The sequence below is a fragment of the Panthera tigris genome, chromosome C1, assembly GCF_018350195.1.
Source record: "Panthera tigris isolate Pti1 chromosome C1, P.tigris_Pti1_mat1.1, whole genome shotgun sequence".
NCBI classification, from domain to species: domain Eukaryota; kingdom Metazoa; phylum Chordata; class Mammalia; order Carnivora; family Felidae; genus Panthera; species Panthera tigris.
In genome coordinates this window covers 43,805,081-43,830,639 of record NC_056667.1, presented here as the reverse complement: position 1 = coordinate 43,830,639, position 25,559 = coordinate 43,805,081, and the positions used below count along the sequence as shown (strand labels likewise).

At 55.3% G+C, this 25,559-nt stretch overlaps 2 protein-coding genes across 2 annotated transcripts in view; one reads left to right on the top strand and one right to left on the bottom strand.

Moving 5' to 3' along the window:
* The first annotated feature begins 757 nt into the window (after nt 1–757).
* FAM151A (family with sequence similarity 151 member A) lies at nt 758–12,997 on the top strand. Its single transcript, XM_042997293.1, has 8 exons — nt 758–1,119; nt 2,114–2,260; nt 7,168–7,320; nt 8,333–8,492; nt 9,913–10,137; nt 10,865–11,004; nt 11,753–11,896; nt 12,324–12,997. Exons 1-8 carry the CDS (start codon nt 993–995, stop codon nt 12,995–12,997), a joined length of 1,770 nt encoding a protein of 589 aa, XP_042853227.1. The 5' UTR covers nt 758–992.
* ACOT11 (acyl-CoA thioesterase 11) overlaps nt 9,098–25,559 on the bottom strand; it is a 53,753-nt gene continuing 37,291 nt past the window's right edge. Inside the window, exons 7-16 of the mRNA XM_042993847.1 lie at nt 23,754–23,910; nt 22,226–22,345; nt 21,058–21,202; nt 19,698–19,753; nt 18,596–18,662; nt 18,145–18,228; nt 17,116–17,249; nt 14,972–15,103; nt 14,164–14,290; nt 9,098–13,319 (exon numbers count right to left, since the gene is read on the bottom strand). Coding sequence (XP_042849781.1) covers nt 13,164–13,319; nt 14,164–14,290; nt 14,972–15,103; nt 17,116–17,249; nt 18,145–18,228; nt 18,596–18,662; nt 19,698–19,753; nt 21,058–21,202; nt 22,226–22,345; nt 23,754–23,910 — 1,178 coding nt within the window. The 3' untranslated portion in view covers nt 9,098–13,163. The remainder of the gene's footprint in view (nt 13,320–14,163; nt 14,291–14,971; nt 15,104–17,115; nt 17,250–18,144; nt 18,229–18,595; nt 18,663–19,697; nt 19,754–21,057; nt 21,203–22,225; nt 22,346–23,753; nt 23,911–25,559) is intronic.

Sequence of the window (25,559 nt, the reverse complement as noted above, 5' to 3'; positions counted from 1 at the left end):
GATCTGAACCAAACTCCCTCCCGACATGCTCCGCACCACCCAGATTCCCTCCATCGTCCCACCTGGGCATCATTCATCATTCTAGATAGTCTTAACAGGCACACATGCACGCACACACACACACACACACACACGCACGCACACACACACACACACACACGTGCCTGTGCTTCTGAATCAGTCAATCAGTGGCCCTGACAGATTTCTCTGCGAGCCTCTGTAAACCAAAGTCCCTGTGTACCTTACAGATGATTCTTGGACTCATTTAAATTCCAGGGTCCCTGATGTAGGGACAGTCTCTAACTTACTTCCCACGCCAGGGGCCCCCAGGACACCCTCAGAGTGAGGTGGTGACTCAGCCCCTACCCTGTGGACTCACTGCCCCAGGAGTGGCTTGTGTAACCTAGGCCAGCACGCCAAGCCTATCACCTTCAATCTCAGGTAGATAATCTGTCAACCACAATCTGGGATGGAAGGAAAGTTCATATGCCTCGGGCACATCTAATTTGTCCTTGTCATCAACCCTTGCCTGACCTTGGTGACTTCCTGGGGCAGGGCAGAATACGGAAAAGAACGATCCAGCTGCCACCTTTTGCACAGGGGAAGACTCCTGCTCCGATCTCCAGGAAAGCAAGGTCGAGTGGGCAGTATCCCGACTCCCAGGCAGGAACGGAAAGGCAGGGGACGGGGGGTTGGTCCAACCTTTTCTGGCCTCTCGAAGGGCTCAAAGTTTGTGGTGGAGGTGTTAGGACTTTCTGCTGGATTCGTTAAGATCCTGGGAGGGTGTGGAAAGAGGAGGAGGGGAGGGAGGGAGGAGGAGCCTCAGGGGCAGTCTCTGCACCTAGACGTTCCTGACCTGCGGGAGCTGGAGTGTCTCCGTGGAGAAGTGGATGCCGCATGGGGCTCCTGCCTCCCCCGGGATCCTAGCTACAGGGAGCCTCTGGGGACCCTGGGCCTGAGGAGCTGGGAGGCATCCCACAGAGAGGATCATCATGGCGTGTAAGAAGAGGTGCTCCAGCCGGCAGACCAAGTGGGCCCTCATCGGCAGTGCCAGTGTGGTTCTGGTTTTCGCCTTTGGGATGGTCCTGAGCTTCGTGCTGCAGCAACGCACCCAGCCAGGTAGGGACCTCCCTGTTGTGCCACCTGCTTGGCTTCCCTGTCGCCCACTCTGACAGCCTCCTCTCCCATCCCACGTCCCCCACTGAGACTCTGTCCCCAGCAGAAGGCCCCATCAACTTTCCCCTCCTCCTCCACCAGGCTCCGGTTGCCCACCCGGCCCAGACCTCCCTCCTGGGCCCCTGAATGGGCCTTCTCCTTTGAAGATGATGTGGGCATCTCAGACTCAGAAGACAGAGCTCACTTCGTATTCCCCCCATGCCCGTTTCCCCTTCCCTTCCCGCGGAAACTGGGGGGCAGCCTCCACTCTCGCTTCTGCCTCGTGTCTGTAGCCAGAGCACCTGGCTTCTACCCTGCGCCCCCTCTACCCTCCCTGCCCACCGGGCACCCCGGCCTCCGGGGTCCTTGACCCCTGCCTCGGCTTGCCTGCAGACGGCCTCTGTCTGCAGCCTGCTCTCTCCAGCCAGCGCTCACTCTGTAGCCCGTGAGATCTTGCTAAATACAACCCCCTCGCTGCCCTCAGCACACAGCCAACCCCTTTGCTGGCGTTCATGGCCGTTCACAACCTGATCACAATGCCCCTTTCCAATGCTGCCCACACCATGTCTCCACCGCCGTCTGTACCAAGCCAGTGGTTATTCCTCTAGGTGACCACCCTCTTTCCTCGGGCCCAGCCTTTGCTTATACTGTTCTCTCTGTCAGGAACAACCCAGTCCCCCTTTCCTATCCCATTTGCACCCATCCTCAAGGCCCCCTTAAAATTTCCCTCCTCTGTGAACGTCCTGACTGCCTAGGCTGGTTTGGGGTCCCCTTGTGCCCAGGAGCCCACACATTGCTCTCACACACAGCGCTGATGGCCCCGAGACCCCCTGTCTCGCTGTCAGATGGAGAGCTGGACACACCCTGGGAGCCCGGGGAGGGTCAGTGGGATGAACAGACAGGAGTCTTGGGCAGAGGCGACAACCGATGCTAACGGACCCCTTGGGCTTCATGCCAGGCTGTGAGCAGGAAGCAGCCTGCCGCCCGGACGCAGACATGCTGGACTACCTTCAGAGCCTCGGCCAGATCAGCCAACGAGATGGCCTGCTGGTCACCTGGTACCACGCTGCCAACAGCCAGAAGGAGATGGGGGCTGCCCTAAGCAGTAAGTCTGGCTGCCAGGACTGGGGCAGGCCAGGGCGGGGGTGGAGGAGGTGGGGGGAGAGCAGAGGTGGGGATGAGACGGCACCACCTACGAGGCGGCATTATGGCGAGAACCAGATGTGTGATTCCAAAGTCATCGTGTCCTGCCCTCCGTCCCGGCTGCCCCCTCCACCACCTGCCAGCTGACAGCTGTCCCTGCCTAGCCTGTGGAAGCCAGAAGACATGTGAGTTTGAGGCCCAGTGCTATCAAAAAGAAGCTGTGAAAACCTGAGCAAATTGTGTAATGCCCCTGAGTCTCCAGTTCGGACTGATTATGGCAACCAGTCAGCGGCCCTGGGGTAGCAGACAAGCGATCCGGCCCCACTATAGCAGGACTTTGGCCAAGAAGAAAGCCAATGACTCCAACCAGGCAGTGCCCAATAGCAAGCAGCAGGGAGAGGTACCCCTTAGCATAGCTTCGGGGGTCCGGAGAGAACCCCAGGCCCAGTTTTCTCCCGGAGGGTCCTGCCAGAGCCCCGAAGTAGGCTTCTAGGAGAAGGGTGGTGCCACAGCTGGGGTGGGGACCGAGTGGGACCCAGGGGCAAGGTTAGGCTGGTGAAATCATCTTGGACATGACTTCCATGTGGAGAGGAGGGGCCAGAGCCAAGATCTGGGAGGCAGACGGAACCAGGTTCAAGTCTTCCCTTGGCCCCCTACTGGCAGAGTGATTTGGGACAGGTGACGTCACCTGTCTGCAGTTCACTTTTTCCCTCTGCAGAATACGGATTGGTAGAATTTCCGTCTCATTTGTCATCCGAACCAGGGCACTTCCGATAGTGAAAGAAATCATTACCGAAAATTATGTGGAGACAACATGGGGCACCTGGGTGGCACAGCCAGTTAAGCGTCTGACTCTTGATCTCAGCTCAGGTCACGATTTCACGGTTTGTGAGTCTGAGCCCCACATCAGGCTCTGCACTCATGGCACGGAGCCGCTTGGGGTTCCGTCTCTCCTTCTCTCTGCCTCTCCCCCCACTTGTGCACACACACACACTCTCTCTCTCTCTCTCTCTCTCTCAAAATAAATAATAAAAATAAGCAAAAACGAAAAAGAAAATTGTGCGGAGACAACAGAAATACATCCGGCTATCTCAGGCAAAGGGAGAGGTACGGTCACTCTAGTTCCGTGAGCTCCTCCATGTGAATAATGATTAACACTCGGTGAATGCCTAACCAAGGCTATCTCCATTAAATAATAATTCTTGTGAGTGAGGAAAAGGAGGCCCAGAGAAGTCCAGTAACCTGCCAGAGTTAACAGACTGCAAACAGGAGCGCTGGGACCAGTAGGTCGCAATCTGGGTCCAGAGCCTGCCCGCTCGGCCGGGGTGCTGTCCTGCCTGGCTGTGCTGTGTAGAGCCTCCTGGCACGTGGGGTGGAATGGGGGGAGGCCTCGGGAGCTTCCTGTCCCCTCAGGAGACAGCCCTCCCTCCCTCCTCACTTGTCCCTTCCTCATACCCCGCCCGAACACGGCGGCCCCCCAGATTCAGCATCTCGAGGGCAAGACAAGACAGAAGGCTTTTTTGAGGAAGAAGCTGGGTCTAGGTGGCAATCCCAAGGAGGCAGGTTAGGTCCAGAATGTACTTTCTGCCGGTCTTCAGTCCAATTCACTGAGTGTGCGGCTGGGCCCTTGCTCTGGGTCGATCTCCAGGGGAAGGTTGAGAAATGAGTAAGATGTGACCTTGTCTCCAACGGGCTCACAGCACCTTAAGGGAGGCACCATCAGAAGGTCACCAGGGCTCAGAGATGGCTTTTGATGCACCCTGCCTCCCCGAGACTGGCACCGGCCCCACTGGATGGGGAAGGAGACAGCTACGCATCCATTCTCATGAGCTACCCTCTTACCTGCACCCCCATCCGGTTCTGGCCTGGCTTCTCTGGGCCTCACCGGGGCCCAAGCCTTTTGGACCCCTCTCTCTGCGTCTTTTTTTAAAAAATTTTTAATGCTTATTTTTGAGAGACAGACAGAGCGTGAGCGGGGGAGGGGCAGAGAGAGAGGAAGACACAGGATCTGAAGCAGGCTCCAGGCTCTGAGCTGTCAGCACAGAGCCCAACACGGGGCTCACAAACCACAAGATCATGACCTGAGCTGAAGTAGGACATTTAACCGACTGAGCCACCCAGGCGCCCCCCTGCCCCGCCCCCCTCTCTGCATCTTAACCAAAAGTTAAGATGAGAAAGAAATTTGTGCTCATCAAAATGAAGGCCGCCTTCATAAAGCCCTTTACAGTGTAACAACGTGCTTTAACACCTATGTCCTATTTTCATGGCCTGGGGAGGCTCATCCCCACCTTGCCAACAGGGAGTCCCACACTCTAGAAGTAGGATCTATAACAGGATGAAATGCGATGATGTGAAATGCCCAGCTGGCTGCCAGGGACAGCCTGGCACTCACCTTCCTTCCCCTCCTGGAAATCCAGGCACCTAGATTCTAGAGAAATCTGCAAAAATCCTGACTTTGGCCAAGCTGTTTCTTTAACCTTTCTGGACCTGGGTTTATTGATCTTGACTTTTCTATCATTAATTCACTCCATTGTTCATCATTCAACAACCATTTGTGAAGCTCTTTGTTGTTGTTGTTTTTTGTTTTTTTTGTTTTTTTTGTTTTGTTTTTTTTTTTTTTTTTTTTGAGGCCTGATACCAACTAGGCACCAGAAATTCAAGTGATGTTCAATTCAGACCTGGACCCTGCTCCCTGGTGCCTACAATCAGGAAGGTTGATGCTAAGTGAGCAATTACATGGGGCCAAGCACTCAAAAAAGTAGCACAGAAGCAGGTGACTAAGTCAGACTGGGCATGGGGTTCAGGCACGGCCTCCCTGAGGAAGTGATATTTTAAGCCAACACTAACACATGAGCAGAAGGTGGCCTAGTAAAGCTGCAGAGGAAAGAGTGTTGCCAAGGCAACATCCATGAGCAAGAGCCCAGAGATGGGAGCACACAACAAATTCGAGCCTTAGCACTACTCAAAGTGTGGTCCATGGACCAAGGGCATGGGCATGGCTAGGGAGCTGGTTAGATATGCAGTATCTCAGTCCCACCCCTGATCCCACTGCTTGGAACTTGAATTTTTTTTAATATATTTTTTAAATGTTTATTTCTTTAGTCTGAGAGAGAGCACACGCACAGAGGAGGGGCAGAGAGAGAATCTCAAGCAGGCTCCACGCTGTCAGTGAAGAGCCCCATGTGGGGCTCGATCTCACATACTACGGGACCATGATCTGAGCTGAAATCAAGGGTCAGATGCCTAACTGACTGAGCCACCCAGGCTCCCCCAGAATTTGAATTTTAAGAGTGCCTGTGTGATTTGTGTGCACGTTAATGTTGCAGAAGCTGGAGGGGCTGGAACCTAGAGATCAGGGAGAGGGGGACTTAAGGTGAGCTTGGCCTAAGCCTGGCCATGCAGGACCACAAGGGCTATGGCAAGGAGTTTGGATTTGATCCTAAGGGCAACGGGTGGGGCTGTTGTTTGGTTGTTTTTTATAGGAAGTGACGTGATCAGGTACGTACATGTTTAGAACACTCACTCTAGTTGCTGTGTGTAGAGAATGCACTTCAAGGGGAGCCAGGCTAGAGGTGAGAGGTCAGGAGGTTGTGAGTGCAAACCAGGAGAAAGGGCCCCTGCTGATGCCAAGTGTCTGTTATGCTGCAGAGCTGAACGTGACCCCTCCCTCCCTCCACTGCACACCCCAAATGCTGAGTGACCCTGGCAGGGTCTTCCCGGTCTGCTTCCGTTGGGAAGGCCTTAACTCTCACCTAGATTGAACTCTGGAGGACAGGGTTTTAAAAATCGAAATTGAAAACTGAAAAGAACAATGCTCCGTGCTGTAAGGGTGCAAGGAGATGGGCAAGCTTACGTACCTCAGGTGGGAATATGAATCAGAACAACTTTTCTAGACAGTGATGTGATAATATGGACTTAGTTTTTTTTAATGTTGACTTACTTTTTAAATTTTTTTTAATGTTTTTATTTTTGAGACAGAGCATGAGCATGAGCAGGGGAGGGGCGGGGGGGGGGGTGGACACAGAATCCGAAGCAGGCTCCAGGCTCTGAGCTGTCAGCACAGAGCCCGATGCGGGGCTTGAACTCATGGACTGTGAGATCATGACCTGAGCTGAAGTCGGACGCTTAACTGACTGAGCCACCCAGGTGCCCCTACTTATGTACTTTTTGAGAGACAGAGAGAGAGAGAGAGAGAGAGAGAGAGAGAGAGAGAGAGAGAGCATGAGTAGGGGAGGGGCAGAGAGAGAGGGAGAGAGAAAATCCCAAGCAGGCTCCTCACCAACAGCACGGAGCCCGATGCAGGACTCAATGCCACAAACCACGAGGTCATGACCTGAGCCAAAATCAAAAGTTGGATGCTTAACCAACTGAGCCACCCAGGTGCCCCAATAATTTACACTTTAAAAATGACCCTTCATGGCCCTACCTCAAATTCCACAAGTAGGGATTAGAAATAATTCAAAAGTCAGGATAAAAATAGGCATCATTTGTTAGTAGCAAAAAATTAAAAACTACCAAAATGTCTCAGGAATAAGAGGTGGTTAACTAAATCGTGGTGAGCACCCACAACCAGAGTTTTTGTAGCCATTTTTCTTTTTTAATAAGACATAGAAGATTGTGAAGATGCCATAATACTGAAAGAAAAAGATCAAAAATTACAAATGTAGTGTGGTCTCAATTGTATAAAAACCATATGTAGGCAAAAATGGAAGAAGATACATCCGAACGTGAACTATGATGGGAATGTGGATGAATTTTTTCTTCCTGCTTTTCTGTATTTTCCAAATGTTCTTTGATAAATGCATGATGCTTTGGTGATGGGAAAAAAATTTTTTTAAAGGAACTGATCAAGTTGTGCCTCTTGCCCAGGCAACGCCATGGTCCTGGAGGCAGACGTCACCATAGAAGGACTCAACACGGTCAATGAGACAGGAGTCCCAGTCATGGCACACCCCCCAGCCATCTACAGCGACAACACCCTGCAGCAGTGGCTGGAGGCTGTGCTGGCCTCTTCACAGAAGGGTGAGGACTCTCTCAGCCCGTCCCCAGCTCCCCAGCTCTCGGGTCCTCCCCTGGCTCCTTGTCTGAGCTTTCCTGCCCTAGTGGCCCAGAGAATTCCAGGTGAGGTGGGGGGTGGCAAAGTGCCAAACACGTTCAGGTTGTTCCCTCCTGAATCCTCCAAATTGGGTATAGCCTGTTCAGAGCCCAACTCTGCCCTTCCCTCCCAGGTCCCTTTGCCAATTGCCATCTGAATCTAGGCATCAAGGCATCCCCCTCACACCTCCCCCCACGTCCTTCACCCTTTCACCACATGCCGTCCCCAAACTCAGCCGCTGTAGTCTTCCCTCCACCACAGCCACCAGGCACATCTGAGTGAGATTTCCCAAATGCCCATTTTGTCATGCCACACCCCTCTTTAGCCCTGCATGGCTCCCCACTGTCCTCGGGCAAAGCGTCATCTCCTTGGCCTGGCTTTCCACACCCCTCTCCCAGTTCCCAGCCTCGCCCCTGCAGTTCTCTTCATCGCCGGCCCCTGGCTGCCTGAGTGGACAGGCCTGTGTTCACAGGGGCCCTTCATCTACCTTGATTGCCCTCTTCTACTCAAACACCCCTCCCTGCAGGCTAAGTGACCCCCCCCCCCTCCCCGCACAGACTCAGTTGGCTCAGGACCCTCCAAGCCTGCCCTTTCCAAGAACCATGGTCTCTTTTCATCAGATGCTTGACAACCCCTACACCAGCCCAAGTCCAAGCCTCTGTTTCCTCCCCCTCTCCCCCAGGGGCGGGGGCAGAAGCTCATTCCCCGGAGGCAGGTCCTTCCTCTGGGTTAGCTCTGCCTGTTTGAAAGCCCTCTTTTCACCCAGCTGGAATCTGGTGCCTGACTTCTCTCCTCCTCCCGCTCCCAGCCCCAAACACACACACACACACACACACACACCATACCTGCTCTCACTGCTCCAGGAAGTCAAGTCTGCCGGTTCCTTCTGCCCTGAGCACGAGAGGCCATTTTCCCAAGTTCTTGGCCCCCTCCCCACAGGCATCAAACTGGATTTCAAGAGCCTCAAGGCTGTGGGCCCCTCCCTGGCCCTCCTGCGGCGGCTCACAGAGGACGGGAGAGTCCGAAGACCTGTGTGGATCAATGCCGACATCCTGAGGGGCCCCAATGTGCCCATCTCAATCGAGGTCAATGCCACACAGTGAGTGTTCACCTCTCTGCCCCAGCTGCATCCAGCCCGCTTCCTTCAACATCTGGCACAGAAAGTGCTCAGGGCACATTTACTGAGTTTACCTCCAGACACACCCTGTCATCTGACCTCTGAGCCTTTGCACGTGCTGTTCTCTCTGACTTTTCCCCCATTTCCTGATGAAGCTAGGCCCCGTCATGACCTCCTCCAAAAACGACCCTGACATCCCAGGCTGCTGAGAGCCTTCCTCCACACTTCCCTCCTAACACAGCCCTGATTTCATTGGGCTGTCACTACCGATGACAGGTTTACAGCCCCTATTACACTGTGGACTCCTGGAGGGCAGACAGGGCCCAGTCCTCTCTGTATCCCCAGTGACCAAGGCAGGGCTTGGCCTGCTAGAAAAAAGTCTAAAAGTGCTAACTCCTTTCCCAGCCCCCCTGAAATCCCGGCACTGCCACCAGCAGCCGTCACACAGCCCAGCTGCACAGTGCTCCACAGTTTATAGTGAAGGGCCACACAAAAGAAGAGAGTGTGTCCAATTTGACCTTTACATAGCAACACCAAGTTAGGAGTATCCCCCCCCATTTTGCAGAAGAGAAAGCTGACCAGTAATCAAGACTCAATTTGTTGAATGTTTATTATGTGCCCAGCCCCTGTTTCAAAAGGCACTTGAGTTATCAAGAGAATGAGGTAGGTGCTATTATTTTCATTTTATTAACAGAAGAACAATCTCGTTGAAGTTACGCGACTGGCCTAACTCTAATGATTGCAAAGCAAAGATTCAAAGCCAGGCCTTTCTAACATCCATCTGTCCATCTGTCCAGCCAGCCAACAATCCATCCATCCAGTGTTTATTGTGATTCTCAAACTGAGATGCATTTGGAAAGCAGCAGTTGGGACAATGCAGTCAGTGGCCCCAAGATAAATATGGCTCATCTTCTTGGAGTGTTGATTTCACTCACTAGTTTAGGGAGGAGAGGGTCATGTTATTTCTCTATTAAAATTTCTATCAGGGCAAAGTTTAAATGAAATTTAAAAATAAAATCTGAAGCTTCAGAGACTTACAGCTGGCAGAGTCCAAATTCCCACATCGGGGGGCCCTGGCTTGTCTCCCCGGTCCAGATGGGGACTCTTCAGAGGCCCTGCCCTCCCAAAAGGGACGCCATCTTTGAGAATCAAAGAGGTTGAGTGAGCTGCCCAAGGTTACAGAGTCAGGACCCGAACCTGGAACCTAGAACCCCTGACTCCAAAGTCCGTGCCTTGTTTATAGGACCTAAATAAGTCCCTTATGTTCTTCAGGACTCTGCTTCTGTCCTTATATTCTATATTCACCGGGCCTTGTCACTTCCTAGCACGGTGACGGGATCCCAGGAGACGGGGAAGGGGACAGCAACACTCTCAAAGACCAGTGTCTCTGATTTCTCTGCAGGTTTCTGGCCTTGGTCCAGGAGAACTATCCTGAGGCCACCCTGTCTCCGGGTTGGACCACCCTCTATGTGCCCCTGTTCCCGAACAGAACATACACCAGAGCCATGGTGGAAAAGATGCAGGGACTGGTGGGAGCACTGCCACAGAAGGTCACCTTCCCCGTGCGGGCTGTCATGGTGCGGGCTGCCTGGCCCCACTTCAGCTGGCTGCTGGGCCAATCTCAGAGGTGAAAACTCCCAGGCCCCTGCCTTAGCCCCTGACCCACCAAACCCACGCCCAGGCATTGATGCCTCCAGACACTTAAACACATTTGTCTAATACCCGCTGGTGCTCACATCTTCTACTACGGCCCTGGTTTTGCTTGTATACCTCTGGTGACAGGCTGCTCACTATCATTTGAGGCAGCCAGTCCACTGATGGATAACATCTACCTAATGAAGTCTTCTGCCCATGGGAGCCAGCTGTGCCCTGCATAGCCTGCACCTGCAACTTCTGCCCAGGATGATCCTGCAGGAATTGAGGGACCCCCATCTGGACTCCTGCAGTCTGCTCCTAGCTGCCCAACCCCACCTTCCTCAGCCACTTCCCACAGGAGTCCCAAGGCTGTCTCCTTCCCCCTCCACACCTAACTTCTCCCCCACGGCCCTGTATCCACCCCTTTCTGTCCTTGTCCCTTCCCTAAGACAGGACCAGAAATACACATTCCCAGTGAGGAGGCAGGGTGGGCCATCCCCTCCGTCCTTCTCAGTCTCTGCTTTTGCTCTCCATTCGTGAAGCTCTGTGGCTCCTTCTGCCCCTGAGGAGGAGGTAGTTCTCAGGGAGGAGGGGCTGGTGGGAAGCTGGAGGTCAGATGCTCTATTCCTGCCTAGCTAGGGTCCAGTTCTGAGCACAGGAGTGGGGTTGAGGAACTTGCTGGGCCCAGGCAGGTGCTGAGCTGGCTCTCTGGGCCCCAGGTACAGCCTGACGCTGTGGCAGGGCGCCTCGGACCCCGTGTCAGTGGACGATCTCCTCTATGTCCGAGACAACAGTGCCTCTCACCAAGTCTACTATGACCTCTTCGAGCCTGTCCTGTCGCAGTTCAAGCAGCTGGCCGGTAGGGAGGGCTGTGGGCGGGCAGGAAGGGGGAGGGTGGGCCTGGATTCTGCATAGAGCAGCATTTGGTGGACACTGGAGCAGAGCTGGAGGGGCGAGGCATCGGAAGGGGAAAATTCTGGGTCTAACGGGGTCGAGGAATCCTTTCAAGCACCTATCGTGTGCCAGACCTCGGTATGGTATGCTGGGCAAGCCTCATATCCAGGAAGCTGTGATTCTGGTTTACGGATAGGGAAACTGAGGTTCAGAGCAGTTAAGTATCTACACAGTCATTTGCTTGTACATAGCACAGCTTAGATTGGAACCCAGCAAATTCCAAACCCCATGTACTTTTCCCTTACAGCATAGTTCCTCAGAGACTGCCCCCCTCCACTGTACCCACTAATCAGTGGCCCAGATGCTACCTGTTCCCTTGTCCAGACCCCTCATTCCCTTGACCCTGAACCTAGGAGAGCCTGCAGTTAAGCCATCCCAAAGGGAACCCATCGGGTTCTCAACATTCCTGCACAGGCGCCATCTAGGGGAGGGGAGGGGGAATTCCAGCTTGGGGCTCCATCAGGTTTCCACCCCAGCAACTCTGCTCGTAGGCTGTGGGACCTTGGGTAAGTCTCTTATAATCTCCAGTGGACGCCACTGGAGCAAGCAAGCCTGGCGGGTTGCTGTGAGGCTGAGAATGCGCGTAGACACAGTGCACAGAAGGCACTCCGTGAATGGTGGCCGCTTCACCTTGGCAATTTGGGGTCCCACAGCGAATGCCACGCGGAAGCGAATTTACTACACGGGAGGCAGCCTGATCCCTCTTCTCCAGCCCCCCGAGGGAGACGGTCTGAGCGTGGAGTGGCTGGTTCCTGACATCCAGGGCAACGGGAGAACAGCAATGGTTAGCCTCCCAGGTAAGGTCTGCCTTTAGCCCTTGTGCTCCTAGATAAACTGTGGGGGGTTCCTTTGCTTGGGGTAGGAACCTAGGGTCTCTGTTACCGTGGCAACGGGCTGGATGCCACGGTGGGGGAGTACAGGGCTATCAAGAGCACGGGACTCCTAGCCTTCAGTGCCCTTGAGCCCTGACCTATATCTGCTGCAGGAGAGGCAGGCACAGGCCCCAGGGCTCAAAGGCCAAGAGCTGAGCTAGCAGCTGATCACGTCATCCTTACGAGCCCCGGGCACATTTATAAAGCAACCCTTCCACCCGGAGCCTGGACCAATCAACAGATCTCAGTAGATGGAGCACCAGCTTCTCCTTTACCACCCCTTTCACAAGGGCCTCTGACACCCCACCATAACCCCAGCTCCTGACACTGTTGTCTGCACTGCCTCTTCCAGACAGAGAAGGCATGATCCTGCTGAACGTTAGCCTCCAGGAGCCTGCGGCCAAGGAGCCGGTGCCCATCGTGCGTGCCCCGGGAGGCCCCACCCTGACACTGGAGTCCTGCCTGCTGCAGCTCGCTGGGCATCCTGGACACTGGGGTGTCCATCTGCACGTAGCAGAGCCCTCAGCCCTCCGGCCAGCCCTGGCCATGCTGGCCCATCTCGCCACACTCGGCCACCTGCCTCGGCCTGTGTGGATCGGGGCCACAGTCTCCCATGGCAGTTTTGCAGTCCCTGGCCACCTGGCCGGCCAGGAGTTGCTTACGGCTGTGGCTGAGATCTTCCCCCATGTGACAGTGGCACCGGGTTGGCCCGTGGAGGCGCTGGGCAGCGGCTACAGGGAACAGCTGCTTGAAGATATGCTGGAGCTGTGCCGGGCTCTCTGGCAGCCTGTGTCCTTCCAGCTGCATGCAGGACTGCTGGGCCAGAACACGGCTGGAGTCGTGGCCAGGCTGCTGGCCGCCTCCCCCAGGGCCACTGTCACGGTGGAGCACAGCCCTTTGAGGGGCAACTATGCATCCGTGCGGGCAGCGCTGCTGGCGGCCAGGGCTATGGACAAGACCCGAATCTACTACAGGCTGCCCCGGAGCTACCGTGAAGACTTGCTGGCGGACGTTGGCAGGAACTGAGCGCCCAGTGGTGCTGGGCAGGTGGACCCCTGGGTGAAGGCTTCCCCCGGGGCGGGGGGACGGGAAGGAATAAATGCCCCTGCCTTCCTCAATGCACTGCACGTGTGTCCTGTCCCTGGGGACCGGATGGAGTGGGCGTGGGCAGGAGGTGGCCACTGAGGGTTGCCTAGAGGGTCTGGAGGCTGGGGGCCAGATCGCTCCGGTTGTCCAAGAGGAACTGCTCACAAGCCTTGACGGTGGTGTAGAACTCAGAAGAGAGACCAGCCACGTTGGTGGTCACGTAGTTGAGAAAGCCCGGGGTAGCCTGGTTGTAGTAGGACACCTGCAGGACAGGAAGCCACACTCAGGGAGGCTGGGCGGGGGGCCGGAGGGAGCCAGGTGGGCGTGAGGTGGGCAGGGAAGGCAGAAAACGCAAGCCAGCACCCCTGGGCCACAGAAGGTGACACACTGTGACTTCCTCCAGCAGGCTTCCCTGACCTCTGTTCTGGGGACTGACAAACAGGACACTGTCATCATGTGCCTCCTCTGGCAGATGAAGGAGGTTCCGGAGGACAGGGACTGGGTGTCCAGAGCCCAGCGTGGATAAACGGTGATACTCCAGGGTCGTAGAAACAAGTTAGAAATAAGCCCAGGGATCGTGCTGAGAAGCTCCTCAGGTTAAGGGTGTTAAGTTAGCGAACACCAGCCTAGTCCCTGCCGGAGTGAGTCTTGGGGTCCTAATGCAGCGGTGCCTCAAGGATGGGGAGCTGCAGTACCCCCGCCCTCGCTCGCTCTCAGCCTCCTCCCCCGCATTTTCAATTAGCACTGGCTGCCCTGCTGAGTTTTATGGGCCCTGAGAGCCGTATAAAGCCTTCCCAGACGAGAGAGGTATATAAGTAAATAATGAGCTGAATTTTAGATCAGAACCCAGGCCTCTGCCCTCAGCATCCAGAGCTTTCTCCGAGACCCTGGAGTCTTGTCTCTGCACAGATTAGATCTTAATGAAGGCTTGTTTTCAGCCCCTGACACTCTTAGGCTGCCCCAAGCTAGAAGAGAGCCTGCTGGGGGGGTGGGGGGGGGGGCAGGTGGGGCCCAGGTATGGGACTGACTGAGCCTGCAGCACAGAGCTCTGGACACGCATGTGGCTTTGGGGGCACTGTTGGGGGGAGGGGTACACTGGGCCTCACCTTGGTCAGCTGGTCCCCCTCTCGCCAGAAGCAGAAGCCTGAGCAGAGGGTCTCCCCGCGCCTGTATGCTGGTGTCTCGGGGTGCGTGGGCAGTGTAACGGACCTCAGCGCGATGACATAGGGGTCCCTGGAGCCGACAAAGGGCAGAGAGGGGCACACAAGGAGATGAGGGCCTGCTCTTCCCAGCTGAGGCTCCAGAGCCCCCTCCACTCAGACATTCTCACCAGAGTCTAAGGCCCATAAACTCTTAAAGGCCCGAGGCCTGGCTCTGGACCAGGCTAGAGAGAGGAGGCACCTGTGGGCCAGCAGCCCTGAATCTGCCAGGAGCCAGCCTGGCTTTACTGTACATCTTCTGGAAAAGCCCCTCCACTGCAGCCACTCGAAGGAGTCACACACTTTGGGATTTCATGCTTCATTCTTCTGTGCTTGTCTCTAGCGGAAGTGATGCCGACTATCCTGACACAGCGGGCAGGCAGCCTTCCCACTTTTCAGCCAACATGGCGCCCTCAGGGGGTGAGGCCAAGGAGGTGGCCACATGAGCAAGGGACTGTCCATGACCGGGGTGAGGCAGCCTCACCACCCCAGGGACACAGGCCACCCCGCCTTAGAGCACAAGTGGCCAGAGGGGAGATGTGTCCCCTCGTCCTCCACTCTACCCACAGCAAGGCCACGGCAGCCCAGAAAAGCCAAGTGGTGCCTGAAGTCCGCAGCAGGCAGAAAGCAGAGCTCTGAGGCTAAGCTGACGCCCCCTCCCGGGTGGGGGTTAACGAGCCCCGCCCGCCTCCTACCTCAGCAGGCGGACACCCACCCGTTGTCGCACGGCTTCCGCCGAGAGGCCAGGATCACAAAGTCCTGGGGCTTGGCGTCACCGCCAAGGGCAGGGCTGATGACGTGGTAGATGGCATCATCCTCATCCACCTGCTGCACTAGCTCCACGCTCCTGTAGGGAGGCCCAGAGATCAGGGTTCAAGGGAGTCACACTGGCCCAGGCTTTCCCATGCCGCAGCCTTCTTGAGCAGACGTCTGGGGGACTTTACCACCTACATTGCTCAGCAGGGACCACAGGAGGGCAGAAAGGCCAGGCCAAGCTGCACATGAACACACACACACACGCACAGGAGCTCACACAGACGCGTCCACAGGCAAATGCACACACATACAGACATGGGAACAAAGACATGCACACCTGTGAGCGTACACACGTGCACAGACATACAGATACCCACCAGTGCACACACACACCACGGTGTCTGTACCTGTCTGCAGGTGCACACGCCCGCACCGATGTGGGACAGTTTACTGGTTGTGAGCACCTGCCATGTGTCAGGCATTGCTCTAAGAGCTTTCCATGCACTGTGTCCTTGAATCCACAGTGGCCCATGCAGGAGGTGCTCTCAGTATCCCTACACATGAGGGGCTGACTCAGAAAATAACCTGCCCACAGCCACAAAGCCATTCAGGCTGAGATGTGCTCGTACTGGCAGGTGCCAGAGTTCCGCCCCTTGGGCCCGGGCATGCTGCACATATGTGTCCAGGTACGACGCAGAGGCTTACACCAACACACGTGCACACACACAAGGACATCCACACAGAAACACACACGACCATGTCCAAACCCGCCACTCTCTGCCCTGCTCTCTCACTCACCTTCAGAGGCTGTCTCATGAACAGGATGCTATCGGTGGGGTGGGAGGAAGCAGCTAGGGGTTCCCTTTCCCCTTGGGACACTCTCCCCACCAATCCCACCAAGGGTCAAGATCTGACCTGGCCTTCAAGGCCCACGCCAGCCTGCCTCCTCCAAGAAGTCTTCCTATCGTAGGCCCAACACCCCCAACATCCACCACCAAATCACCTCCTGGCTTTGTAGAATGTCACTGCCAACAGGCCTGGGGTCACCTAGACCAAGGCTTTTTTTTTTTTTTTTTTAAACAACAGCCTTTTTTGCACCAAAACCTTAAACAGAAAGCCTGTGTAGAAAGAGCCACAAGTAGGCCCACGCTGGTGAGTTAGATGGGAGTAGAAAGGGGAAGGCAATTGGTCAAAAATCAATTTGCCAAACCTACAGACCCTCCCTATGGAGATGCTCAGGAATACAGGCTCCTCATAAGCAGCCAATTGGAGAAATGATCAAAGAACTCCCCAAAGTAAGGTGTTGGCACAACAGAAAATGACTTTAAAGGGATTTGAAAAAATACCAGTTTCAACTTTAACATTCTCATATTAAACACTGAAATTTTGGCTATTTTCCTAAGAACAGATTTCTCTTCCTTGGTTAAATTCAGGAAGAAAATATTCGCCTGAAGAATCAGTAAATTCAGGGAACAAATGTATTCACAGGAATAACATTTATAGTCAGTAACTCACTACATTCAAAAATAACATATGCATGCACATATCCATAAGAAGAGCTGGCAAACTGGGTGAATTCATCAAATCGGCCATTCCTTTAGTTACCCTGAGTCTGGGAAGGGGCCCACCTGCCCCCTCAGCGTTCTACCCCCCACCCCAAGTGGTCCCTGAGCCTTCTTTGGGGACACAGGACCCCACAGAACATGGTTTGAAAATCACTGATCTATCCAGAGTGCAGGTGCATGACCCACACTTCAAGTACCCATTTTAAGAAGAGGGAAACTTGAGACCTAGAAAGGAAGTGACTTGCCTGAGGTCACACAGCCAGTTGGGCCAGAAATAGGATTTAAACCCAGGCCTCCAACTCCAATTCCAGGCTCAGTCCCTTCCCTGAGGGCTCAGAACGCCCTTGACTCTGACACCCACCGAACTGAACGCATAACTGTAATTCCCACCCGCCCGCCCGGACGACACCCAGTAGGGGCCAAGCATAATGGGGGATTATGAAGGACAGAACAGAAGGACAGAAGGACACCCCTGAAGGCCCACCTTCCCAACAGGCCTGAGAAAAGCACCCTGCCCCACTGGCACCTTGGCCCTCACCGGTAGTGCTTATCCCACTCGGGCCTCCGAAGCAGGTCTGAGAGCAGCAGGAAGGCCTGGATTGTTTCCACCTGCACCAGCATCTCCATGTGGAAGGAGAGGAACTTGTCGTCCTCCAGGGTGTACAGGCGGACCTGCATGGGACAGAGGGCGGCCTCGTTCCTGCACCACCTCCCCAGCCTATGCTGGGGGCGGGGGGCGGGGGGGGGCTGACTCCGATGCTGGAGACCAGGGCTAGAAGCTCAAACCTGCCACTGACTTGCTGTGTGACTGTAAAAAAGTGACTCAACCTCTCTGAACCTTAGTCCCATCCCCATGAAAATGGGCTGTTGAGAGAATTCAGGACAGGTAGACAGGAGGGTATCTCAAGAAACAATGACTGGGGTGCCTGAGTGGCTCAGTCGGTTGGGCAGCCGACTTCGGCTCAGGTCATGATCTCGTGGTCCGTGAGTTTGAGCCCCGCGTCAGGCTCTGTGCTGACAGCTCAGAGCCTGGAGCCTGTTTCAGATTCTGTGTCTCCCTCTCTCTGACCCTCCCCCGTTCATGCTCTGTCTCTCTCGGTCTCAAAAATAAATAAACGTTAAAAAAAAATTATAAAAAAAAAAAGAAACAATGACTGAGGCAACAATGGAGTAGATCCTTAGAGTCAGGCGCCCACTGAACCCCCTAATGTCACAGGTGGGGAAGTGACTCTCCCCAGGGCATGGGCAAAGCTCATGTTTTCCCTCAACCCATGCTTGTCCCCTGTCCCCAACCCTACAGGGAAGAAGGAGCAGAGAGAGGGAGGAAGCGGCAGGGCAGAGAGCAGCAGAGATGAGAGGTTGGGGGCAAAACGGTAGGCAGGCAGGAGAGGAAGATTTGTGGGTTCTCCACTCCAGGCCCTGTGGGAGCAGCGGTGTTTCTATAACTGGGTTGGTTTCATGGTCCCATCCAAATCCTTTTAAGAAATCCCCTTATGACATGAGTGCTTTGAGGGAATCTCTATTGCTTGAGATCAGTCGCCTCTGCTGGGTGGATGGGATCGGCTACCTGGTTGATCTCCGAGGACAGCACCCAGTTGTCCTTTGTCACGAGCATCTTCAGGGAGGAGACGTTGTTGTAGCTCAGGTACACCTGGACAGAGCACATAGAGAAGCCTCACGCTCTCCCCTTGAGGGGCTCTGTGCTGAGGCCGTGCTGGACTGAGGGAAAGCACATCGAACTCTGAAGGCGGGTGGGTGCCGGGCCCTGGGCTTCGGGACAGGAGGCCCAGCCTTGGGCAGACTCACTGTGTGACCGTCTTCTCGGGGCCTCAGCTCCCTCAGCCAAACAGAGGGACAGGGGAAAGCCCTTTGCTAACTGTACCAGTCCTGAGGCACGACATAATATCCTGTCCCCTTCTGGACCACTTCCAAACCCACTCTGACGAGAAGGGAGAGTCAGGGTCCCCCCGCCCCCACCCTGGGCCTGAGAACTGTCCAATCAGAGCAGGAAGTCTTACCTGGTTGCTCGGGTCCCAGGGGACAGAGATGGGCATTTCTGTCTGTTTACAGGACACAATGTACTTCCTGGGAGAGGGAAAAAGACAACCATGGTCCCTTGGGAGCCCATGTCTTCCAGAAGACTTCACTCCCTGTGCTCAGCCCAGCAGGCTGGGAGGGACTCCTATCTGGCCAGGCAGACTAGCGAGCGGGGCAACAGAAAAGAGCAGCTGGGACCATCCAGACTTGGTCACAAGTGGAGCTGGACCGGGCAGCGGGGAAGGGCGCCGGGTGCAGGCTCGGTGCCCCCACCCTTACTGAGCAGTCGGCTCTGCCTAAAGCAACTTCACCCTTGCGCCTCTGTGTCCTCCTCTGTACAGGGGACTGGGAGTCACATCTGCCTTACAGGGTCGCCAGGAGGACACTGGTAGGTGCTCCACAGATGCACCCTTTTCCCATTAACGCAGATGGTGAACCCCAGTACATTTCCAGCACTTTCAGGTCGGTAAAGTGCTCTGACAGCAGAGTCATTCACACCTGGCTGTGCATCTTGAGCAACTGTATCTCCTCTCAGGACCTTTCTTTTTAATATTATTTATTTATTTTGAGAGAGAGAGAGAGAGAGAGAGCAAGTGGGGGAGAGGCGGAGAGAGAGGGAGAGAGATTCCCAAGCTGAGTCCGCACTGTCAGTGCAGAGCACAATGCGGGGCTTGAACTCATGAACCGTGAGATCGTGACCTGAGCTGAAATCAAGAGTCAGACACTTAACTGAGCCACCCAGGTGCCCCAGAACCTTTCTTTCTTCGTCTGCCCGACAGGCATCAGAATCAAAGGAAGGAACACAGGATTTAGAATTGGCCAGACCCGGCCAGGTTCAAGTTCTCACTCTGCCCATCATTCCTATCTGTGTGCCCATGGCCACCTAACCCCTCTGTCCTCAGTGTCCTCGCCTGTACAATGGACCAGGAAGACCGCAGTGTAGTGAGGCTGCGTGGATATAAAGGGCCCAGCCCAGTGCCCAGCACAGGGGCGGCACTGAAGAAATGCAAGTCCCCCGGGCCTGGGGAACAGGAGGATGGCCCTTGAACCCGTGTCCCCTCCCTCCACCCAACCCACACTTGCCTGTCCAGTCGGATCTTCTTCCTGGCACTAGCCTCTCGGTACCGCCGCTCGCCATCCTGGGGAGAGACGCAGGGACGGACTACAATGCGGGCAACACAACCGGCTCGCACCCTCCTCCCCGCTCCCCTTACCCTCTGTCCCCCCACGGGCCCAAGGAGGTCCTTCAGCCCTAAAATGGAGTTCAGGTCTCACCGGGGCAGCCAGAGTCAAGGCAACCTGGACAGCAAAGTGCCAAGTCTCTGAGCTCCAGCTCAGTCTGAGCTCAGAGGGTCTCAGGCTCTGAGCGACTTTGGGAACACCACCTGCCTTCGCTGGACCTCGATTTCCTCCTCTGCACCAGGGGATCCCCAAGGGCACTCACAATGCTAGGAAGAAGCCACGTTTACCGAGCACTTGCTGCTACCAGGCCTCTTCTAAAGCACTTCCCAGGCAAAATTTCAAATAAGCCTCACAACAGCTCTCTGAAGTTGGGACTCATGTTATCCCCATTTCACAGAGGAGGAAACTGAGACACAGAAAGGTTGGTGGCTTGCCCAAGGCGGCAGGGGTAAGAAGCGGGGCCAGGAACAGAACCCTGATGGCCTGACCCGGAGCCCACCCTCTCACCCACTGCCTCTAATGTCCCCTCACTCGTGAGCATTAAATGGCACGGTCCCTCATGTGCCGGTTCCTCCCCTCCCCCACCCCACCAATGTCAACTGCCCAGCACCCAGCTGTGGAGTGGGGGGTTTTTACAGCCAGTGCTCAGCCCTGTGAGGCCGGCAGGCAGGGTGGGGGGCCTTCCCAGCGAGAGGGAGTGCTCCTCCAAGGTCACCCCAGGCCTCCCAGAAGCAAGCCGGGGACTGGCCCACAGGAGGCACAAGGTCGCATTTTTTAAGAGACGGCCTTTGAACCCAAGCCCCTGACTCTCGTCCCTGTGCTTCTTGCTCTCCTGTCACCTCCTCGTAATGGTCACCATTTATGGAGTGCCTACAGGGCTCAGCCAGGCACAGGGTCAATGTCCCTCAGCTCCCCCACAACATCCCTGTGAGGCAGGGGTGTAGATACACCCACTTTACTGGCAGGGACCAGAAACTTGCAGAGGGCACCCAGTAGAACACGGAAGAGGAGAGTTTCAACCCACCCCTGCCCCCAAAGCCCGTGCTTTTCCAACCCTGCAGGCTCACGAATGCCTGTCAACACCTAACCATGAGCTAGGCCAAGGTGCCTGCCTTGCACAAGGGCATCTCCAGGGGCCACAAGGCACTCAGAGCTGGCTGTGCCCCAGCAGAGGGGCAGGGCTGAGCCCATCACTCCCGCACCACCCCCACTCTTGGGCAGAGAGGGAGGGGAGCTGGTGGCGGGGCAGGGTGCCACTCACCCCGGGCTGGGGCCGAATCCAGGGCAGAGTCCGAGGCTGGTCGTCCGCGTCTAGGACCACGAAGGTCATGAAGGCGCTGTTGATGTGCCGCCGTTGGGTCTCAGCACCCTGGCGGTAAGCCTCTACGCACACGCCCACCTCCATGCTGAGAGAGAGGGAGGGCTGCTTCCATGCTGGACAGACTCTCCTGAGCCCACGTCCCCTCCCCAACACACACGTGCACATACGCACACATGCACCCACACACATGTGCACGCACACCTGTCCACGCCCCCACACCCCCTCACTTAGGGGGCTCTATGATCCCAGAATGTGGTCATTATGCAGAGGGGGAACCGAGGCCCAGAATAGGGCAATCACTGGGCCAAGGTCACACAGCAGTCTGGAAGAGAAGCTGGACTGGAAACGGGGCCTCGCAGCTCCTGGTTCAGGGTTTTTTCCCCTGCACAGCCACAGGATGTGTGCTGGTCAGACTGTGAACAATGACGATGACAGTAGTAATAATCCCTCACTGAACATTCTCTCTGGCACGCCACCAGTAACGCCTCATGGAACCCTCACAGCTAGGATTTAGTTGTGGTGAGCTCCATTTTACAGACAAAAGAACTGAAGCTCAGTGACAGTGAGAAACTTGCCTAAAGTCCAGCCTTTACAGCCAGTAAGGAGCGAGCCAAACTCGAACCCCAGGAGCCTGGCATCCTCACTTTTAACAACTACACGATGATCTTTGAAATCACCAACAAAGACAGATATTTAAAGTAAGCTTTCTTGGAGGTAGCAGGATTCATTCCAAATTAAGGGCTCTGGGACCTAATTGTTGTTTTAGGGAAAAGGTAGGAACGGATTTGACAAATGAGAGAACACTGGCCCTGTGATCTGAGCATGCACAGCATGGCAGGCCCAGAGGCAGGGGCTGGGAAGAGAGACAGAGACAGAGAGCATAGGATACGATCCCGAGACAACAGGAGGCACAGGGCTGGGGAATCCAGAGGAGGGAACAGCAGAGCCGAAACGCGGTCATGGTGAAGGGGCCCAGCAGCCGGGCAGGGTTTAGACCTCACAGGCCTCGTCTACAAGGGGAAGCGTCCCTGGCAGCTTTGCAATTGGGCCCCTTCTTGGGTCAGGAAGAACCCTCAGCCCCCGGGGGGGCCCCGGTCCCTCCCCTTACCTATGCTTGAAGGCGTTGTTGACGATGGCCTTGAGCACCAGGCGGTCCCCAACCTGGGAGGGGCCCCGGAAGTGGAACATCTCAATGGTCTTCAGCGTAGGGTGGGCTCGGCACAGCCGGCTGGGGGCGGGGAGACAGGACAAAAGCCCCTGGTGCTTCAGCCACGGGCTTGGGCCAGACTCTCCCCCTGCCCCCATCCACAGACCCAGCCCAGAATCACATGTACCGCCCTCTGGCCCCCCCACTCCCACCTGGCCCAGGACACTTCTGCCCAGAAGAACAGAACTAAAGTCCCCTTTCATAGCTTAGAACAGTCAGGTCTATGTGCACTCAAGCAGCTGAGCTTGAGGGGACAGAAGAAAGAACAGGGCTTGGGGCAAATCCCTTCCCCATTTTCCTTCAACATCTACGCCCAGCACCTGCTGCTTCTACTACCTAACACCCCCCTCCCGGTTACCCAAAGCTACTTGTCACTCAAGGCCCAGCTGAAGAGCTCTCCTCCAGGAAGCCTGCCGTGACTATCTGCGCTGTGAACTTATTCTGAGATAGGGCTGCCCAAAATGGCATTGCGTATGCGCTGTGTCCCACAGGGTAAACACAGGGGAGGGGCCGTTCGAGCCAGGCTCTTCAGAGGTGAGGGGTAATCCCCCTGGCTGAGGAAGACACTCCCCGCAAATACAAAGTCATGCAGGTACTAGGGCATCAGTCAGGGAAAGTCCATTAGCATAACTATAAAAAAAGACCCCAATATTTAGAGAAAAACAAGCCCCAGACAAGTGCAGAGATTATAGAAGAAGGAAGGAATTATTTTCACCCGTAGGGAGAAGGGAACCGTTAAGAGAGGCTTCCTGGATTTTAGCAGACCAAAAGTAGCGAGGTGGCACGGAGGCAGGTTAGGGCAGGAGCAGAGGCAGAGGCTGGGAATTCAGGGAGGGGGTGGGGAAGGGCAAATGGCTTGACGTGCACCTGGGGACCTAAGATACAAGAAGACAGCAGGCAGGGCCAGGTCAAGGGGAGGCCCTAGCTCCAAAGGGCTTGGCATTTCCAATGTAGGCAGTGGGACTGTGGGGTTGTTTTTTTTTTTTTAATTTTTTCTTTAATGCTTATTTATTTTCGAGAGACAGAGCACGAGCAGGGGAGGGGCAGAGAGAGAGAGGGAGACGCAGAATCCGAAGCAGTCTCCAGGCTCTCATCTATCAGCACAGAGCTGGATGCGGGGCTCGAACCCACAAACCATGAGATCATGACCTGAGCCAAAGTCAGTGCTTAACCGACTGAGCCACCCGGGTGACCCTGGGTTTTTTTTTTTTTTAAGACAAGGAAGGAAAGGCCAGCTCACAGAAAACCACTCCTCTCTGGTTCTCTGGGTCTGAAAGCCCCGGGCTACCCTAACAGAACAGCCAAGCTCCTGAAGCCTTGAATGTCAATGCCAAGCTGGGGGTCCCACCCCTCCCCGCCCAGAGGGAGCTGGCCAAGGGAAGAAGGGAGAGAAAGGAAGGGAAGCAGAGGCAGCACACTCTCCCCTCACCTGGCTGCGATGGTGGCCACGTTCTCCATCCAGGCCATGATCTGGCCCCCAAAGGTATTGCCTTGGTGATTGGCATGGGGGGGCAGCACCAGCTCCACGCTCTCCACACGGGTCCTCTCGGCCGGCACCATGCAGCTGCAGTCTCTACTCTCCAGATCTGACCGGGAAGGACAGAGGGAGGGAGGTGGGAAGGGGAGAAGTTCCCAAGGGCAGACCCTCCCACTGGGCAAACGCAGGGGCCCCGCCACCAGCACGATCTCTGTCATCCAGATTCTTTTACTGACTCAGCACCACGTGCGCTGGCCCTGGGTGAGGAACAGGAGGACACGGGACGGGGGAGAGGAGGCTGTCTCGGGGCAGTGGGCAGGACAGCCACTTTGAGAGAAGACACACCTGGGTCTGAACCTCAGGTTCAGGTTGTGTGACCCGGGCCAGCCAAGTAAGCCTCTCTGAACCTGTGTCCTCAGCTGTGAAGGGGCAGATGTCAAACCCAGCCCAACAGGGTCATGCAGATGGAGTATGGTCGTGACCCAAGAGTGCTTGGCACCGCAGTCAGGAGACAGACTCTCAAAAGGATAGTTCTTCCCTCCCTCTTCCCCGACAGGCCCTGTCCCTCTGGGGCGATGGCATCAGGAGATCCTCAGCAGGAGAGGCCAGAGAGTGGGCAGGGCCCCTGCGGGTCAGAGGAGCAGATACTGATACGACCCCCACCCGCCCAACTCAAAGAGGTGCCAGGGAGAGACTTGTCAGGGAGGGCCCATCAGAGAGGTGGCCTTTTGCTTGGCTTGCAGGCTGCTCCGAGATGCCACAGACAGGGAGGGGAGAGCTTGAGGGGGCCTGAGCCAAGGTCTGGAGACCGGGCAGGTAGGACAGTCCCAGGAAGCAATGAGGCCGTGGCTGGGTTGGAGCTGAGGGCAAGTAGGAGGACAGCACCAGGTGAAGAGGCATGGCCCGCCAAGGGCCCAGATGCCAGGCTAAGGCATCTGGACTAACCTTTGTGTGGAAGGGCTATCAGGACAAGAGGGATTTAGGAGGGCTGCAGTGGATCGGTGGCCCTGGGGAATCTCAATGACAGTAGGAAGAGCTGGGAGCCCCCCCCCCGCCCAAGCCATAGCCCCCAGACCTTGCATACATAAGGCACACAGAACTCAGAGCCCCTCTCACTGCTTGACTGAGGCAGCTGGTTGCACCTGCTCTCTCCCACCCTGGGCGGCTGGACCACTTTGAACTGTCCTATAATTAATTGCCTCCTTTAGGTTTCAAGGAAGACTCCACATCCTAACGCTCTGGAGACTGGTGAGTGAATCCAAGGTTACCCCTCTGGGCCTTTGCCCAGCCTGTGCTCTCTGTCAGGAAAACCTTTCCCTATCTCTCCATCTGTCAAAATCCTCCTCATCCACAGGGGATCTTTGTGTGCTGGTATAGAACAATCTCCAACATGTACTTTCAAGGGGAAGGAAGGAAGATACAGAACAGTATGTTCTGTATGTTCCCTTTTGGGTAAAAAGAGAGGGCTAAATAATACACAGCATGCTTAAATATGCAGGGAATCTTCTGGAAAGATCTCCCAAAATGAGTAACTGGAGGGAGCCTGGGTTCTGGGGGGGAGAGAGTCTTGCTTTTTATTCTGTATTTATATCTATATGATTTATGTATATATGTGTATATATCTATGTGTGTATATCTATGTGTTCATATATATATGTGCTTTTAAAAAAAAAAACCTACAGTCTTCAAGGCCACACTCAACGGTACCTTCCCCAACACGTTTTGGATAACAAAGGGTTTTCCTGACGTCCTAATTCC

Coding starts and splice junctions, on each gene's coding strand:
- FAM151A (XM_042997293.1), top strand. CDS start 993: ATGGCGTGTAAGAAGAGGTGCTCCAGCCGGCAGACCAAGTGGGCCCTC. Junction 1,120..2,113: donor GCAGCAACGCACCCAGCCAG/GTAGGGACCTCC, acceptor GCTTCATGCCAG/GCTGTGAGCAGGAAGCAGCC. Junction 11,897..12,323: donor AGCAATGGTTAGCCTCCCAG/GTAAGGTCTGCC, acceptor TGCCTCTTCCAG/ACAGAGAAGGCATGATCCTG.